The 20,716-nt window shown below is 38.4% G+C and overlaps 1 protein-coding gene across 10 annotated transcripts in view; it reads right to left on the reverse strand.

The window, feature by feature from the left end:
- Positions 1 to 20,716, reverse strand: part of tcf4 (transcription factor 4) — a 234,326-nt gene that overhangs the window by 96,985 nt on the left and 116,625 nt on the right. For 8 of the 10 annotated variants that reach the window (XM_074691144.1, XM_074691138.1, XM_074691141.1 and 5 more), the window contains 2 exons: positions 10,611 to 10,737; positions 8,742 to 8,791 (listed from right to left, as the gene is read on the reverse strand). In XM_074691144.1, the coding sequence (XP_074547245.1) occupies positions 8,742 to 8,791; positions 10,611 to 10,737 (177 nt within the window). Of the gene's footprint in view, positions 1 to 8,741; positions 8,792 to 10,610; positions 10,738 to 12,245; positions 12,350 to 13,051; positions 13,177 to 20,716 lie in introns of those variants that run through there. The other 2 variants (XM_074691145.1, XM_074691146.1) reach the window with 2 other exon arrangements.

The raw sequence follows: 20,716 nt of genomic DNA on the forward strand, positions 1-20,716 counted from the left end.
ATGATTATCTTTAGATAAAAAAATATATATACATATTAGGAACGGATTGTTAGGTTACTTGTAGACCCTATTACGGAATGCATTGTCTTTGCATATAATATTAAAAAGGAGAGAGATAAGGTTGATAGAGGACAATAAAAGAGTGGTTTAAAATAAAATAATTACAACAACTTTTGATTCTAAAATAGGTTATCTACTATTTTTTTTTTACTAAATGGGACAGTTTACTTTATTCCACACATATTTTCTATTTAGGTTCTGCAGTTAAATATAGTTTTTTTTTAAGTTACCTTATGACCTTTCCTGTCACCATGAATAAAATTAAAACATTGATTAAAGCTTTTGTATTGATGAATAACAAAAAGGAGCTGAGTTCATAAACAATGAAAGCACATTTCACGTATTGATGTCGTATTTTTTAGATTTGCAAGACGTAGAAGAAAAAAGGAAGTTGCTGCAATATACTTGGATGAAAATTCATAACAAAAAACAAAAAACCCACCAGTGACTTATTTACATACAACAAGCAAATATTGACAATTTTGCCTAACTTTATCATAACAAGACAACATCAGTAACTAGCTTACTTTTGACCTGGTTATTGATTTATTGATTAGCTGCTGTAACAATATTTCAAACACATGCTTATTTTATCAGCATCATTATGATTAACAACTTGAATCCTCCTGAGCATAAAGGGTTTACTTAAACTAAGATGAAAATATTAAGATAATGAAAAAAACCTTTCTTCTACTTCCTCCAAGTTTTTTGTAACATTTTCAACATGTTACACTCTGTAGGTAAAATGAATCACAAGCTGATAAATGGCTGAACTGAGTGTCACTGTGGAAGAGTGTGTACGTGTGCCTGTGTGTGAGAGGGCAGACAAAAAAAAGGACAAAGATAAAGACCGAAACTCCACATGAAGTGCACACATCACAACACATGAATCACTTATTTTTGTTGCCTTTAATGGCCTCATTTCTGTCTCCATTACAGACATTTTAGGGATAATGTTGATCAACGGTATGCGTGTTTGCATGTGTGTGTGTGGCGTTGTGTTGATATTCAGTCAGCATTAGCAAAGCTCCGAGGACGAGCCGGAGACTCTATCAGCCTGAACAACAAATTAACTAAAACAATGATATCTAAAGGAAAAAAAATCTGTTTCACAGCGAACACCAACAAAGAAAAACAGCAGTGAGACGGCACTCTGCAACCTGCTAATGTTAGCAACTGATGCCTAATTTCCTTTTGATTACAAAGACATCCCACGCTCTCCTCTCAAGTGACGTTTAATTGTTTCTCAAAGTAAATCATCAACTCAGCAAACTAAATTTGACAAACAACAATAACAAACTTGCAGCGCGGGGAGACGACAAAGGCGAGGAGGAGAAGGAGGAAGGAGGAGGAAGGATGACGGGGGAGAAATGAATTAATTAAAAGAAAAAGAGCCATCGCCTGCAGTGGATGTGAAGCAGATGAAAGAAAACAGACAAGACTTTTTGCCTTAAATGAAGTGTGTTCAGAAACTCTGGCATATGGGGGAAGGGAGCAGCAACACAACATGAAAACACATTTAAAGGAACAACAATGACACTTAACCCATCCAAAGAAACCAGACAAAGCAGATCCATGTTCCTGGTGTTGTTGAGATCTTAAACAATAATATGATTAACACATCAGAAAGCAGTTCAGTGTTTCAGAACTTGGGAACTGAGACGCGCTTTACATCTCTTGAGGTCTCACAGTTCAGTCCTAAAATTCATATTTGTGAGAATTTCCCTTCATATCCAACCACTAATTATCAACAAAGGACAATTCAAACCTCAAATTTGACTTTTTTTCTGTGTCTATGATGTCATCAGATGAAACGTAAGGCGCCAAAACCCGCACAAAATCACACACATATGAAGTAATCTTTCTTATAAATGCAATCCAGAAGGCTATCAGCTGTCACTACCCTTTCCTCACTGTCTTTTATGTAGAGAATTTTGTTTCAGCTGTTGTTTTTGAAGTGCTTTATAAATAAAGTTGAGTTGAATTTCCTGGCCAAGTCCTTTCGTGGATGTTACATGACGCTCACTTGGATGTTTTGGCTTGAGCGTAACGCCACGGAAACATTAACCTATACATTCTCTACAGTGTTGGAAAAACAAGAAAAATCAAAGTACAGAGAAGATAACATTACAAAATATGTATGGAAGCACAAAAATGAGATGGTATTGTTTGGTTACTGTAGAAACTCATAACAAAATACATTTTCTTGTGTTAAAGATTGTCAGTTTCTCCGTCTTACAGTCAGGTTTAGGCAAGTTGTGTACCACAATTTATACGATGAGGTCATCACTGGTGGGCAACATCTGATCAGACTGTCATAACACTTCATTATTTGAGAAAAGCTTGGCAGGAGTAAGATAAGAAGTATAAGTGTTGTATCAAAATGCATCAAGCACTTAGTGTTTATTAGGTACATATTAAGGAATAACATTTTCCCTAGAATTTTTTTTTTCACATTTCTTAAACTTATTAAACTTTAAAAACTCACAATTTGAAAGAAAATGAATCCACTAATGTTAAATGATGTTAATTATCAATCCATGGCACTTCCTAGACTAACCAGGGTGGCTGTTTTTCCCCTAGTGGCAACAACTATTTACTGCAGCTTTAAATCAACTATCCAAACCTGGTGGCAGCATGAAAACAGAGAGAAAGGGAAACAGACTGACATCAAGTCCATCTGAATTTGAAAATAAAAATAATAATAACAAAAATAATAATTTAGAAAAAAAGGAAACATGTTATGCCATGTACTTCCAGCTGTTGTCCCCGTCTTAGATAATAACATTTGCCCAATGATCACTTGTATATGGCTTTTAAAGGATTTACCTTCACTTTTAACAAAACCAAGTGTCAATTTTTCCTCCTGGTGGTCATATGAAGGTTTATTGTTTGTGTAGCTCCAAAAGGCCTTAACAGCAAAACACAAAGAGTAATGTCACATAAGCATATACACAAACACACCAAAAATAATACTGACAAAAAAACTAAAAAAAGGTGTTCCTCCTCCAACTTTAGAGGCTACAACCTCAAAAAGCTTTGAATTTTATTTTACATTTACAGTATTATCACCACAGAGTGTCTCTCTACAGAGAGCAGGGTCTGCTAACTGTCTCATTGTGCAAACAGCCCAGCCTGTGAGATTTGTATTAAGATGGCCAGGACCTTCAGTCTTTGTTTACAGTGAGGGGGGTCTCTGCATGTTTGAATGAAGTAACACGCATGTCAACGTGAACGATGTTTATCCATAGTCATTTTTCTCTCAAGAGATCCTGGCCTCAATGTGCTGCTATGGAACCCCTCACTCAGACAACACACACACACACACACACACACACACACACACACACACACACACACACACACACACACACACACACACACACACACACACACACACACACACACACACACCGCACAGACATTACAGACATTCCACTCTGAAGCTGTGTTTGTACTCGGAGCAGGTGCAGGCTGGAGTAGACAGAGAGTGTGTGTGTGTGTGTGTGTGTGTGTGTGTGTGTGTGTGTGTGTGTGTGTGTGTGTGTGTGTGTGTGTGTGTGTGTGTGTGTGTGTGTGTGATGTCTGCAGTGACATTCAGTATAAAACATGGGAATCTCTGCAGGAACTGTCGCGTCTGTAAACCGTTCAGCAGTTCACCACATCATCCAAGCATAAACTGATCCTTTATGATCATTTTGCATTTCTTTATCTTCAATGATATTTGATTCCTCTGGTATTGAAATTTTCATCCCTGATCAGCAAATTCTTCCAAAACCTGCAATTCTACTTCTTTTAAACTGTTCTGAATCACATTTTTCAGGACAGGAAACTCTCAAAATGTATTAACATGACATTTGTATTGATATTGAACAGTTTCTATACCAGTGCACTGAAACACAATCACTTCAGATCAAAGAAATGCTTGAAAAAATGATCTGAAATTTTTGTTCATGCAGTAAAATGTACCATAAATACATGTGAAAATATTAATATATAATTAAAGATTACATTTTTTTCTTAAATTATTCTAGAAATGTACTGAATTGAGTTTTGTGGTGTTTTTCCTTAATGCTTTTTTTTTTTGCATCAAGCCATTTGCAAATAATCTTACATGTGGATAAAAACACCTAAGGATAAATCTGATAAATTAAATTGAATTTGTACAACTATTTCTGAAATAATGAAAGAAACTAAATAATTCATCTTTTTTTCAATTAAATTTAATTTTAGGATCTCATCATTCACTAAGTCAGATTAAAACTGGACTATCAAACAGGATTTGATGCCAAATTTTCTGAGGCAGATTTAGATACTCAAATAAAATGCCAAAGTTACCCCTCGGTGACCTTGGCCTGAAGCTTGGTAAAAAGGTAAATCAGATAGAAATGCAAAAAAATCTTAAAAAGATGTACATGCTGCATTTAAATGACCAATAAAATACAATGAAAGAAAGACAGACAGCTCTGTCGACTGCTCAGAGCCGGAATGAAAACAGCCTCCTCGTCGTAGCAGCTGTTGGCAGCGAGTTTGGAGGCCGGACCATCGAGGAAAAAAAAAAACATTTCAGAGACAAGCTAAAATCTCTGACCAGACAACAGCATGTTGAGGCTTAAAAAGCAAACAGGAATCTTATAGAAAGATGTTCATAGGACCGATCTGAGTCAAAAACAAGCAGCTAACAGTTACTGATTCAGTAACTGTTAGCTCTGCAGCAAAGCCCTGACAGTGAATCTTTTTTTGTTTGTTTCAAGTTATGAACCAGCAGTTTGAAAAATAATTATCCCAAAAATCTTCTTTTGATTCATGCTGTGTCTACCTCTTGATATTGAAACACATATTCCATTAAATTCAGTTTACCTTAGCAGTACACTGACCTCTGGATAAACGATAAACATTAAATAAAAAAGTTTCAGACTTTTATCAAAAGCAAAGTTTTGAAATTCAAGCATTTGAACTAAAGCTGAGCCAGAAGCGATTATGAAAATGAACACCTGTCAGCAGTCTGATGCTTTTGCAAAGCAAAAAACCCAGAACAAGACTTTGACCCCCAATTTGACTCGTCTCGCTTTGCAGGACCTGGGCTACCACGACTTCAACATCTAAAATAAATATGTCACCAAACTAAACCTCTCCGCATTCTCTGTCGCACTGCCAACACTGGTGCCAAAAACTGTGCCTGAATTGCTTTTCCTCAGTCAAATCAGCCCTTCCTTCCTCGTCTCCTCAGCGGGTTGTAGTCCTGCTCCTCTTTCTCTTGATGTGAGTGAGAGGAAGCGGGGCGGGATTACTCACATCACAAAGGAGGAAACACATCGGCTCAGACATGAAGGTGCAAAGAACAGAGATCCAAAATCCCGGATCACATGACTGTCAACATGAGCGACCTGAACACTCCAGAGCAGCACAATGCTCACCAAGAGGTAGGCTGCACAGAAAGTTACGTAAATTAATGTGACAAGTCCATTTAGTTTGATAAAACAATGATTTATCCTATGCAACACATGAAAAGCATTCAAAACGAGTATTTCCCACCAAAGACGCACATCAGCCATAAGACTGGGCTTTCCTTCTACAATCTTCAACTCAATCCTGCTTTCTTGAAAGTACATTAAGTGTAAGTTATGTGCTCTAAAGGAAGCATTCTTTGGATTATTGACATAACAATGTTGCTCATTGGTGGATAATTTTTGTTAAATTTGAGCTACAATTGGAATTATTTTGGAAATTGAATGACTGACATACAGCAAAAGTTTTAAATAGCCGTTACATCACTCACTTCACTCTCTTTCACTCTCTTTCACTCCTCTCGACAGGTGGTGTTGTTCCAGAGCGACATTATGTTGGAAGATTTCTTGTTTAATTTCTGTGAATTTAAAGCTCTGAATAGTTAGTTTAGACCAATCACTCTTATTGCACACAAAAACTGACCGTTAACAGTCGTGACTTGTTTTCAATAAAGTACATTTTTTGTTGAAGCCTGATGGCTTTTAAAACAACACCACCACATAATTCAAGACAGTGTCTTAATGCTTATTTTGGGTGACTGTTGCTAAATGTAGATCAATCTCACATTTACGCCTGTAATACATGTGCTTTGTTAATTTCCAGTGCTGGGGCTTTTTGCAACATTTTTACAAGGGGACAAAAAAGTGGCTTGTTTTTTTTTTTTTTTTTTTTTTGTTCAATCCAAGAAATGTGAGAGCTGAAACATCTTCAACCTGTCACCGCACACACACACACACACGCACACACACACACACACACACCAGAAAAACCCTCCTTCTCTCTGCTTTCCTTCCCTTTTTACCCTTCTTTCCTCCCTCCTCACCCCCTCCCTCTCTGGGCTGAGGCAGACACAGAGAGGAGGAGGAAGGAGAGGAGGAAGCAGGGACAAAGCAGGCCGAGGCCACAAAAAGGCGGACTCCTGCCGAGCCAAAGAGGCGTCTGACACGGCGAACATTCAGCCGTCGTTAACAGGCGATTAATGAGGTCAGAGACGAGAAAAAACTCTCTACACGTTAAACTGCTCAAAGTCGAAATTAGAAATAAACCTGATGAGCTCGAGTGCTCTCAGTCTGGGTATTCTTTGAATTCAGTGTCATTGTACGGTCATCCCTGCACCTCCTAAATATTATCACATCCTTTCCAGATGCAGTCAGTTTGACATTTTGCTACCAGCTCTGGGATAATGAAACCAAATAAAGACACAGTGTGATAAAGTACACATTCAAAAAATTAATACTACAAAAAAAACAAGTCAAGTTGAGAAAATATAACAGCAGCAACAGGATTAAACTATTAAATATCTCTCAAATTAATAAATAATACTAAGTTAATACTCTCACCACTAGATTTTCCCACAGATAAAAATATTCAGTACATTAAGCTTCACTTGAACCGTACGTGTCTGTGTCAGCAGCTCAGTGTGTGTTCATCCTTTCTTTTCCCCTTTCAACTCCTGTTTTTATCTTTATTCTCAACAAAGCACCTCGAGGAACACAATGACACTTCCATCAGACGATAGTTTTCTCCATTCATGCAGTGTCTGATCCTAAAAAATAAACCACAAGTTAAAGAAAACAAAGACTATGGTTATTTATCATGTTTAACCCTCATGTTTGATTATTATGTCAAAATAACATAAAAAAGGTTTGGCTAACCAAAAAACAATACTGGAATAAAAAGCAAAATACTTAAAATGTGTGTGTCAGAGACGCCCTGGGTGAAATGCACAGAGCTTTAACAGTCACAGACTTTCTCCTGTGTAGTGAATGGACTCCTGTTTCTTTCTTTTTCAGTTCTGTAACAGCAGCCGAATACTACAACAGTCAACAGTAAATTGATAGTACTAAAAAAACTACCGCTATGTATCCTGAAAAATGTGACTGTCCCCAATTTTTTCAAACCCACTCGTTTAGGCCTCTGCTAGCACTGTTATTCTATGTATCCTATAAGAGCAGTACTTCACTAACCCATGTAATCATAAAACCCTGTGATGATGCTGTACAATGAAACAACTGTATGGCTGTATATTTAAAATGATTAGTTGTTTAAAAAAATGAAGTAACTCACAACAGCAAAACAAATCTAGGATGAAATAAACAATCTTTTCATATCAAATGTTTCTTTTGGGGATGACTGCAGTGACAATGTGATAAGTGATTTTACTTTATAATGCTTATAAATGATACAATCTAAAAATCTTGCTTTAATGCACAGTATGCAGCCTATATTCCTTTTTAAGATAGCCTAAGAAAATATATGATAAAGTGAGGGGGTATGGTATGATAAATCACAAGTTCACCTTAAAATGAAGTGAACTGTGATATCAGGTTTGAAATAGAAAAGATATAAGTTGTAATGTAAGGTACTGATAGTTTAAGGTACAGTATGAAGTGACTGAGGAAAACAAAAGATTATTCTTTGTTTTAAGGGTTTAATAATTTTTTTTTGATCTCTCCCAGCTGATAACTGAAACAGAAACTGACACCAACAAGAAATGGCATCAGCTGTTTGAGTCCAGCTCGACCCAAACAGCAGCTTCACCTCCAACTCATCAAACTCACACAACCTGGCAGCAAGTGTATCTTTCTTTATCTACAACTCCAACTCTGTCAGGACTTCTGTCTCAGTCAATTTGCTTTACAAACCAACTTGTGAGTCGGTTAGAAATACCTGATGGTTTCCTCTCAAATTCTTTTAAATATATGAATAAATGCTTTAATTAGCAACCAACGACTTCAACCCAAACCATAAAATCCATTTTTTTAAATAAATTTGTAGTTTTGTGCTTTAAATCATTTGAGAAAAAGACACTTTAACTTCTGCACTTCTACAGATTTAATTGTCTTCTACAATGTTGCTTGTTTATTGTGCCGTGAAATTCTTTCGGCTGATTCCCCCAAATAACACAAACTGACAACAAAAAGCCAGCAGCTGTCTTTCTCCAGCCCATCTCAGACAGCAGCAGCAGCAGCAGCAGCATCTTCACTCCAACAAAATGAACCAAACCTGGCAACGTGTGCAGCTTTTTTTTTTAACAACTTAAAACCAGCTCAGCGATTCCAAACCTGCAGGAGCATCAGCAGCCTCTTTGCTCCTGTGACTGGCACACACACTCAGTCATGGCAACGATATTACCTCAATAATAAGAAAAAAGAGCGAATGTTATCACTTACTGAGGACGGCAAGCCGGGAGGGACCTTCCGCACTTTTTTTGTGTGAACGTCTGAAAGAGAAAGAGAAAAAGAAACAAAACAATGCATGAAGGTTTAACAGGCCAAGAGGCTTTTATTTCTCTGAAAAGGAGTCGCTGGTTTGATTTGTTTGAATTTAATCAATCAGCCCCGTAGAGGAGAGAGCAAGGCCACTTTTCCCACCGCCGTCGATATGTTCACAAAGACAGCATTCAGTGCAAACAAGCGCCACACAAAAAGATGCCGAAAATAAAAAGGCAGAATACAAAAAGCACCGGGTTGATTTTTTTTCCCTTTTCTGTTTGATAAAAAGAAGGAGGGCAGCTTTTGACACGTTTATATTATTTTTCAGGGTTTCTCTCAAGGAGAGCAAGGGAGCGCTCTATCAGCCAGGAAGGTGAGACTTTGATGGAAAAATGAAAGGGCCATTTTTGGGAAATTGGCCCGGAGTTGTCTCCTGTGTGTGTGAGTGTGTGTGTGATGTTGTGTGTTGTGTCCTCTCAAGGCTAACGCTACCAAGGCTACACCGTGGCCACCATTGTGCTTCACTTTAAAAGATTTCCACCGTATTTTTATTTTCTTAAAGCCCTATTTCAAACACAGACGCGCGGACTAACAGGACGGTCACACACACTCACAAAGCTCGGCCTTCTGTAAACGTAGCAACCATGTTCACAGAAACACACACACTCACACATTCACACACGGACAAACACAAAGCAGCAGTAAAAAGGTTCAGTCTAGGGTAAAATGGTCAGGAGGGTAAAGTTTTTTGTGTGAAAACTGGAAATCAAGGCTGAACAATGAATATCATTAACTTAATATGCAGTATTTTATTGTCTTACTATGATAGCACTTAGGGGGATTGATGTTTAGTCTCTGTTGCTTGTACAGGCCAAGTTGCTTCCTATCAGGGACGTCATCTTTAGTACAATCAAGTATTTTCCGTCATTGTCAATTGCATTTAATTCTGCGATAAGGTAACATTTCTGCTTAATGTTGATGTTTGCTTTATTCAGTTGGTTTCTTTAGATAGTAAATGAAACATTGTAATCTGTTCTGCAGTGTCACTCAGAGCCCGAAGCTAATGACAGATTCAGAGGATGTTCTTATTTTACATCGCGGTCAGACTCATGAGAAATTAATAAAAGAATAATATAAATTGTTGTGTTTCAGGGATTATTTTAAATTAAATCAGATTAACCAATATTATCACTTCTGATGACAACAGGTTAATGAAAGAAGATAAAGAAAACTAAAGGGAGAGGTAAGAGAAGAAAATGTGTGTGTGTGCATGTAAGGCAATTTGGATGCATCTGAAAAATGTACGCCATCTCTGTCTTTATTTGTTTTTTGCCAGCCAAAACTGGTGTTTGGGTTTGACTGTTAATCAGAAAAACACTCTGATCCTTTTGGACAGAGCTTGATATGTCGGCAAGGTTGACGAAAGTTTGTCAGTGATTGAAGACTTTTCTATTATTATTTAAAGCTAAGTGCTAATTGGGTCTTTCCTCAGTAAACCCTTTTGCTTTTTCCTACAAAAGGTCCTGCAACAAATCTGTATTATGTGGTTCTGTTAAACCGTTTCCAGCACATACAACTGACAAATAATAAAGTTTGATGAAAGACTTCCCCGACCGAGAACTTTTACCAAGATCTCATGAAGGCAGCAAAAGTTTGAGCAACACAAGCTTTATAAACCAGAAGCTGATTTGATTTTATTTACAGCTGCCTTAAAATTCAAATTCAATTGTTTTTCTTCTGCTCATGAAAAAACAGAACCTTCTCCTCAGAACCTCCTTTTTCTGCATTTGAGTCTTGGAGCATATACAAAATGATGTGGAGTCTCACCCATGTTGTCCATAGGTAGCGTTCTTCTCCTCGGGTTAGGACCGTAATGCTGGTAGTACTGGCCCGCTGGTTTTGTGGGTGACGCCGCGCCGGGACTCCCCATTCCCAACTCACCGCCCAATATAGACTGGTAGAGAGACACAGACACAAAAACAGAAACAAAAGAGAGAAAGCAAGGTTGTTAATCATGTGACATGGGCAAAAAAGGGGCACATCAGTAAGATCAATACAAAAAAAAAACTTAACTAAAAAATACATTGCACCTCCAAAATATATCAAGACACATGAAAATAGTTCATATTTCACACATAAAAGTGAAAGATGGCTTTAAACCAGCCAGATGAATTTAAAAAGAAGTAATACACATTTTTATTTTACATTATTTATAAAAGCACCCTTTTCAGAGCAGACAGACAAATCAGATAATTTACGGCTATATTTGCAGAGCAGGGCCGTGATTTCCTAATATAAGCTGAGCGGTGAAGTGTAAGCAAACAAGAAAATAATAATCAGGCCAGGTTTGGGTGCATTTGTTATGTGAGTGAGTATTTATAGTGTGTTTATGAAAAACATCCTTAAGGAGCAAACTAAAGTAGAAATGTTGAAGATTGTTAACAGTTTTAGGATAGCACTGAAACTGGCTGGAAGGCAAAAAGTAAAAAGTATGCTTTGATGACAAGTCACAGTAATATGAGACTAATGAAAAGCTGACTTGAAAAACTGCTAAAATAAAAAAAATGGATGAAGTTTGAGGAACAACCAAATGATAAAGAATCAAAGGTTACTGCAGTACCTAAAACTTGCGTTCAAGAGGTCGTCTTGTCTTGATTCGAAAAACTTAATTCACATTAAGATTTTTTTTTCTGTGTCTAGAGCCCTTGGTCTTCATCACATTAGAAAACTCGTCGACGCACATTTGTCGTCAGCGATGATATTGGCAGAATGAAAACTGGAGAGGAGCTTTTAGGTTGTGTTAATTTTGGCACCTCCTGTTGACAAAGTGGGATAGCAGAATCTTGTCTTGTCCGTGTGTAAGTAACTTTTTTAACAAAAAAAAGAGTCATGTTTCTGTGTTTTAAATGTCTTGCAACTCATAAGAACTCTCCGGTGTGAAAAAATATTTTTTTTGGCAGTATGCATTTATTCGCCTCATCTGACACCTACCCCGCCGTGGTGGTGACAGATGAATAAAATAACTACATATAAATATAAAATTCTAACTTGCTGTTGTAGCACATAAAGAGGAATCATTATTAATAACAGTCTGTTTCATTATCACCTCCAACCTCCTTCAAAGAGTTTTAAATAAAGTTTGTTTTTTGATTAGAGCCACGTGTCTATTAGTACCATAGGTTGCCCCAAGGGAGCAGATCTCTTATTTCTTTCTTCTCAGACTACATTAAAGTTTTGTTTGATGTGATGTTATGAAAAAAGTTGTATATTTTCAGCTCATATATGTGACATGTCACAGTCATTCCCCACTGCTGGGTTGGTACACTGTTGCTCATTTACGCCACTCCCAAATGTCGTAACCGGACTTTTTCATGACCTCTAACCAGCTGTGGGTAACAATTCCTGTCCTCTCTATGTTACAGTGTCTCATGGGGTTTCACGATAGCTCCAAAAATGCATTACCCAGGTTGCACTACGTGACGCTTAAATCTTTTCACGGTCGATTCATCATGAACCTGCACATCTTTCTTGTTGGACAGTCAGCGTTAAAGATGGCAGCAGTGGTGCCGCGGCTCCAAAAGAGTACGATGGTGACAAACCAAAGCTGAACTGGACTACAACACAGGTAGAAATTCAGAGCACAACACACACAACACACTGATACAGGCTGCACCATACACACAAAAATGAGAACGGACTGTGAGCATGGACACTTATCACTCATTAATGGTTTGGAGGCATGAATCTCTGTGAGCTGAATTATCATGTATTTATGCTTGGTGTAGGTTAACTGAGTAGATAAACAGAAGTCTGAATCTGAAAATGCCAACATGAATAAATATATAAAATGCTTGTTAATCTGTGAGCAGGATAAGTGACAGGATTCATAATGAAATGTAAATTTATAAGTTAGAGAGTGTACACCTTAAGCCAAAATCTACATGAAGAATTGGAAAATTATTATCTATAAAACTGGTTTTCTGTAGTCAAAGGAAAACATTTAGAAACAATATAAAACATGCAAGCTAACAATACAGTCAGACAGATCAGTAGATAGACAAGTGGAAAAGAAAGACAGTTCTTTATACTGTTTTTACCCCACAACACTAACACCAAAACTTAAAGTCAGAAAGACAGGTTGAAAAAGACACAACTGTCCACTGGATTTGATTTCAGAGCTGCCAAACGTTCAGGAACAAAATCTACCTCAGACTCTTCCAAATGATCTGCTTACAGATAAATGAAGCCGCGTCTGTGATGGTATTTACCTCCATGAGGTCGACCTCATGCTGCCCAGCGTGGAGGCGTTCATCTCACAGCTCCACATCTCTCTAACTTCTCCTCTCTGCTGCTTTCTCCCTCTTCCTCTTACCGTGACTCTGTTTACGGCTCAAACTTAGCAAACCGCTCACACATTGTCCCGCTAATTAAGTTCAATGATTCGGCAGCAACAAGTGGCGTCTTGGCCGAGGAGAGAAGGCAGGAATAAAGGGGGGAGAGAAGGGAAGGATGGAGGAGAGGGTCATTTCTTTGAAAAAGTTAGAGAGGAGAGAAGAGGTGAAAAAGAACCTGACAAACCCCCCTCCTCTTCTTCCTTTAAATAGACTCCACCACTACTCCGTTAAAGGGTGGATTTTTTTTCCCAGCTTTCTCGTTAAGTAATTAGTGCGCTGTGTATTTAAAGCACAGGGTGGAGGAGTGTGTTTGGAGGGGGGTGGATGTTTTCAGGGCTAATCTGAATTCAGATCAGCGTGTCCGTCCTCTCTGTGGCCTGAAAACAAGAGTTAGCTGGCGCTGCCGGGCCAAGGCAGGCTTTTCTCATGCTAAACAGGGCCTAAGTAGGCCAATTACAGGGCCAGCCTCGGTCTCAGAGCCATTCTCCGACTTAAAACAAAAGGGCCCTTGTCTTAAATAAAGTCACTCACTCACACGCACACACACACGCACAGAGAGAGAGAGGGAGTCAGACACAAAGGCACACACACCCACTATCACACACCGATTCAGTCATCCTGTCCCTCTGTCCGTGTGTGTGTCTCTGAGTGTGGTTTTCAGCGTGTGTGTGTGTCGTCGAGGGTAAAAGGGGGTTCCCACTAAAACAAAAAGGGTCTCATTGATTGTGGCGCTTTTTCTTCTTTTCTGTTGTTTTCTTTGTTTTTTTTTCTTCTCAAACTCCAGCATCGAGCCAGGACAGGCCAGACCGGTCACCGTAGCAACAAGATGAGTTGGAGTGGAGACAAAGTGCCCGTCTGTCCCTCTCTTGCTCTCTCTGTCTGTCCCTCTTTACCTGTTTCTCTAAATGTGTCAGTCAATTTCACTTCATTAAGCACAGTCTACCCTGAAAATGGAATACCAAGCATTACTCTTTTGGAGGTTTTTAGCTATTTAACGTTTAAAGAAAAGGATAGCTGAAGAGGAAGAGAAATTGTGGGTAGTAGAGAGGTGGGGGAAGTCATGCAGCAAAGGGTCAAGGCCAGGAGTCGAGACTGTGAGCGCTGTGATGAGGCACCCTATGGGTGTTGGTTTAGGGTTTACATGATTGTATGACACAGAAATCCAGCAGGGGTGTGGATATCCTTGGTTTTTGTCACTAATAAAACCCGGATCATGCATTTCCAGTAAAACAATGCAATGATGATATGGTTCTCCTGCTTGTTAGATGCCAACATCTTTAAAGGCAATAACCCCAGTTTGCCAGGCAGGACCCAGTTCGGTTTTTCGTTTGACAATTCACCAACAGTGTTCACGTTCACTGTCTCATTACTTAAACCAACAAACTTGTCAAATATAAAGGAGCGTTTTTAAAGGCAAAATGCTGACATCATCTTGTTGAAGGGCAACATTCAGTTTAGAAAAGTGCTCAAAGTTGCTGTTCATTGAGAATCTGCATAAGGCTGGCTGCAGAAAGACTGGAAACCACGTACACACCCAGCTAAAAAAAAACAGACTTTCACAGCATTAAAAACACGTTTACAGCTGGGTTCAAAAAACAGTTTCTACTGAAATGCTAATTACTTGATTAGCACAAACTGTATGGGGGTGAATTTTTTTCTCACTCTGCAGTTTGAAAGATATTTGGATCATCTGATTGACCAATTAGAGATGCAGTTCAGCTAACATGACTGAAGGGCGCCCTTTATCTGTTATATAGGAAGCTCAAAGCCTGCGTCATGTCAAGTGTGGCTGCATCCACGGATCGAGTTCCTTTCACTGTTTTAGGAACAGACGGGTGACGTCACGGAGAATGATGTCGGAAGTGCTGAACATCCTTAGCATTCTCTGAAATTCTAGTTTTATGCAGCATATCCCAAAGCCATTGTTATATTTCGAATTGGATCTAAAGTGGACTGTTTTGGGCTGCCAGCCAGCGAGAAACAACCACCCCTGACTTACACTTTTTTTAGTCAAACACTTTGAACCAACCATATCAAGAACTGTTTTCTGTAAACTCACTCAATACCAATGAACAGAAAAAGCAAACATAATATGATGCTGATGTGATTGTATGATGAGTTTGAAGTCCCTTCCCTGTCAGGGAATCTGTTTGACCAATCAGCCTGTGTGACAAGCAGGTGAATCAACTTCACCACAGTTACCCATAACTCCCTGATGCTGTGCATAAATCCACAGAGCTATCCATGTTTCCTATCACCAGAAATGTTACCCATCATCTCAGTCTAACAGACAATCATCTCATTTATTTTGGTATTTGTCTCAGTATCTGCTTCTCTACATCACTATGCCTCTTTATTGCTCTCCCTCATACAAGAACACATAAACGAGTGTGTGTGCGCGCGCGCGCACACACACACACACACACACACACACACACACACACACACACACACACACACACACACACACACACACACACACACACACACACACACACACAGGTCTGTTTCTCACAAAGCTGACTGAGCTTCGGTACCCAGCTGCTCGCACAGACGATATTAACTAAGATAGATTACTAGTGTCTGTGTGTATCTCTGTGTGTGTATGTGTGTTTGAGAGAAAGAGAGTTTGAAAGAAGCAGAAAGAGGTAAAATGGTGAAACCTAAAGATTAAAAAAAGAAGAATCAGGAAATAACATCCTTGAGAGAAACAGATCTGTACCTCGACATTTTTCCTTGTGTAAAGATGAAAAAAAAAAAAAAAAAAAAGCTGTTCATTTCCAAATTTTGGGGGGTTTGTGTTTCGGACGACTTTGCTAGTTCATTTGCTTCTTTTTGTTCCAGGCTTGGATAAACCTTAACCAAAGCTTAAATTTTCACACACTTAAAACACGTTAACTGTTTTTATGCAAAGTCCAACACATTCTCATCACAAGGCTGTCAGATAATGATGCTCTCTCATTCACCTGTTTCTGCTACTCGTGCAGACAGACTTTTTTAAAAAGCGCTGCAGACACTCTCTGAAAATCTTTTAGGCATTTTAAATGAGAGAAGCTTTATTAAAATGAAAAATTCCCATTTGTGATTTAAAAAAAAAAAGTGCACATACGAAAAATGCCATTAATACAATCAGGTTGCACCCAGATCTGCAGAAACAACTGGAAATATTGGGATATTACTGCTAGCTAAGTGGTGGTCAGACTAGAACAGCACAGGCTGTTGTAGAGGCTGTCATGTTACCATTTTACAGAGGACCTATCATGCACTGCCGATTTACATGACAACAGAAAAGAAAGGGTGGCATTTTCAAAAATACTCACTGATGGAATTTGGTTTTTAAAAGTTTGTGTTATAGCTATCAAAGATACAGTTTCTGTGATTTAACATCCAAAACTCAGAGAAAGTTAAACATTTTCTATAGAATACTGAATCCTATGAGCAAAATTAGGTTACTATTACTCTGAAATTTTCCTGAACTGTTTGGTCAAACATCCCTCACAGCATCTAAGACAGAGGTGATGAGACAGAGTTTTCCCAAAGCTTCGACTAGAAATTTTTAAGGAGTTGGCTGAAAAAATTCCAGGTAACGTCAAGATAAAAACAGATGCCATGAATTCATACCTACAGCCCACAGAAAGTATTTTTCTTTTGAAGGCAAGGGGGGAGTTTCCGGGAGTTCTGAACAGGTATGAATATAGCCAGTGTTTTTCTTTACAATTTAATGCCAACACAAGGAAAGACAGTCAAATTGGTTCCAGTGGTTTTATGTTTCATACATAAAATGATGGATATTTTGAAAGTTAACTTTTAAAATGTAAAGCAATGAGAAGAGCCTGAAAATGTCTCTTTGGGCTTTTCACTTTTTTAAATCAACATACTGTCTTCTACCCCTCTGACAGCCCCAGCCCCTTGCGTCTTCTTCCTTCAGTGTCTCCCTCTCCCACCAAACCCTCTGTCCTCACAAATACTCAGATGTCATCAATTTCCACCATCCCAACTATGAGATGGAAGACAGAGAGAGGGAGAGAGGGAGGCAGGAAGAAGTCATTAATTACCAGGAAGTGCTGGCGAGGCAGCGGTGCACCTGTATGCCAGCTTAGCTCCAGCTGATACACACACATGCTTGCACACACACATACACACACTCCTGAGGGAGTGAGGCCCAGAGGCTGCTGCTACCAGAAACAGTAAACCCAGCAGAGACGGCGGGTAAAACTGGACTCACTGAAGCCAGAACACAGAAACCACACGCCACAATGCAAACATTACACCTGCAGGGATCCATTCAGTACATCAATCTATCATTAACACTGTAACAAAAAAAAAACTTTGACCGTGAAAGAATAAAACACAGCTTTCAAAAAGAAAATTAAATAAGAGTTTAAAGCAACAAAGAAAAGAGACAATCATTAGTTTGACATTTTCTCTTGAGTCATTTTTAAAGAAAAAAAAAAAAAAAGATTTCTTTTGTTGTGACTGACTCAAATATTGCCCGACCCTCCCACAACTTCACATCACAGTATCACTCAGTACAGATTTCTTCAAACAACACCGCCAGAATTGTGTCTGCTGCAAGGTTCACTCAAGTACATCCTTCTCCTGCATCTTTCACTACAGAAAAGGACGGACAACATGTAGTTTCCAATAGCTTGAGTCAAAACATCTTGGTCTAATGACTGATTTTTCACAGACAGGTCAAATGAATTAAAAAAATCCCAACAGAGTCCCAATCAGAGTTTAAACCTACAGGATCAATTTAAAGATAAATTATTTGAACAAGCTCAGCTGTTCTTATCAAACATTAAAAATCAGTGTGGCGTTTGTTTGTACCAGATGTCAAAGCAGAGAAGTAGCCAAGGGGAATTTGACTTACACTCACACAAGAGTCTTTGAACTTTCCACAACTGAGTGTCTGCTTCAAAGTGAAACATGAATCTGTTCTGCTGTAGACTGAGCCCCCTTGAACAGGTCCTTTTCTGTTTTACGATGTCATCACACCTTAGTATTTAAGAACAGACAGCACTCCACAACCTCTCTTTGCTGTACTCAAGTGAAGATAAAATACCCCCTCAAGGTAAACGATGACAATGACCTCATTCATGTGGTGTTGGGAACATCTGAAAGTTAGTTTCTGAGTTTAAAAGATGCACGCTATCGTTCATGTCAGGAGAAAAACTCTGAAGCTTGAGCAAGTATTTGGTTTCTGAGTTACAGGCTTGACATATTTGTAATGTACATGGCAGCCAAAAAGTATGTTGTCAATGTTAGGAAACTTTGTATTATTTAATTAATATGGTGTTACCATTTGTTGTTCTTTAACTAAAAACGTCACGTTATACGCACTGAAGAAGCATGCAGGTAATATTGCACAATGGGACTTGACTGGTGGCAGTGGCAGTGATACTGATTCCTTCTTCCACTAAACAAAATACATGTAACTGGTAAATGTCATTTGGTGTAACCAATTTTTCTCACAAAATCCTGATATTGTGCAAAAGAAGTTACTAAACTCCACTTTAAAAATTCAATTTAAAATCATTTTAAACCAACCGACCCAAAAACAGAGAAAATTGATGTCAATGGCATACTGATTTGCTCAGTACAACAAAAGCCTGTGTTGTCAAATTTAAAAACATAACATTTGAAATATACGTTGAGATATTTCATAACAAAGAACTAATGTTTAGGAAGTTAAATTTTTAAATACTTGTCATGCTTTTGTGGTTATACCATTTGACAGTTTGATGTAACTGATTCTTTAATTGGTTACAAATGTTAGAAATGACATATAAAACACTATGACACCAACAGAAATGCAAACTACACATTTCAACAAACATCTAACATGTTGTTTTACCAAGTTTAAAGCATATTCTTAAATTTGGACATCATATAAACCCTTATTTTTTACTATCCCATGTGAGCTATACAGTAATTACCTTATTTAACCTTTTGTGTGACAAATTTCAACCATTTACTTTAATCCATTACTCTGGTATGGATTAAATGGAAAATAAAAACAACTGCATAGAAAAACATTTACCAATAAACCCTAAATGACAAGAGAAGTGTCAGTTCTAAAGTGGCAGGTTCAACCCTTTGAGCAAGGCACTGACAATGACAGGGTCAGTGGTTCAAATCCTTATAGTGTGACAGAGACAGAACAAGAAAAAAATAATGTCCATTTATTTAATGCGGACAATGATATTCATGATGAAAAGTTTAAGAAGGAAACAACCAATAAAGTCGCAGTACTGCCATGACAACACAAGTAAATTAAAGAAAACAACCAATCACCTTTGTGCACACTCTCATAAAACACCAGCTGCTATGTATTTCTTTGTGTGTATTAGTGTGTGTGTGTGTCTGTGTGTGTTTCAGAATGATGGCAGAGTAAGAAAAACCTCATGAACAGACCCCTGCATACACACACACACACACACACACACACACACACACACACACACACACACACACACACACACACACACACACACACACACACACACACACACACACAGGGCTCAGTAGAAGCGCTTGAAGCAGCGAGGGATCGACTCGCCAATGACAACTTCCTCCATCTCCTAACTGCTCCACAGACACACACTCACACACCCTTCTTCAGTTCACACAAACACCCCAATCAAACACATACACACACAAGAAGCAGTTCAAAGCATTTCTCCTTAATTAGCGTTCAACGCTTGGCTTGACAAATAAATAGCGATCATTTAAGAACGCTAAGAGAGGAATCAGACAGCACATTACACCTCACAATATCTGGCAGCTTCTCGCTCGCAATTAGAAAGTGAAGAGGGGAGATGGAAGGAGGGGGTAAGGGATGAAAGAGTAAATATATAAAGGTGGGAATGATGTAGGTAGACCTTAGAGGGGAGTAAGTAGAGAACAAAAGAGGGAAAAAGAAGAGAAAACATGGGGAAGAGAATGAGAGGGAAAAGCAAAGAGAAAGTGAGGAAGGGATCAGAGGAAAGAAAAGAAGGAAGGAAAAAAAATAACTGGGATTGAAAGATGGGTGACGGGGGAGTGGGTTTTTGAGTACAACTGAGAAGGAAAGGAAGGAAATAAGGAAGTTGGGGAAAGAAAAGGGTAAGATACGATGAAATCAAGTAGGGATACAAGAAAGAAAGATGTGAAGAAAAGAACACAAGTTCTTGCAATATACACAGGTGTTACATTAAGAGAAAATATTTAAACTGAAAATGTTCAACACGTATGGGAAATTACAGAGAGAGCCTCACATAAACTTGTAATTTGAAGATTTGACAAAGTATTTAGGAATGTATCAAAGTGTTGTCTTGATTTCAGACCTCTGTAGTGAAATAAGATGTTCTCAGGTCATTAAAACTTGGTGTAAGATACTTTAGGACTTTTCAGGGATCTGCAGGACCCTGGACAGAAGAAAGGTGTGATGTGGGGATGGTGAGTCCATGAATGATAGATGGAGAGACATATTTATGAGTCTGGATGAAAAGAGAATGAAAAGTAGGCCTTCCTGGAGTGCCATCTTGAACTGATCAC

The sequence above is a fragment of the Halichoeres trimaculatus genome, unplaced genomic scaffold, assembly GCF_033239565.1.
Source record: "Halichoeres trimaculatus isolate MK-OKI-2021-1 unplaced genomic scaffold, fHalTri1.1 fHalTri1_scaffold_16, whole genome shotgun sequence".
NCBI classification, from domain to species: domain Eukaryota; kingdom Metazoa; phylum Chordata; class Actinopteri; order Labriformes; family Labridae; genus Halichoeres; species Halichoeres trimaculatus.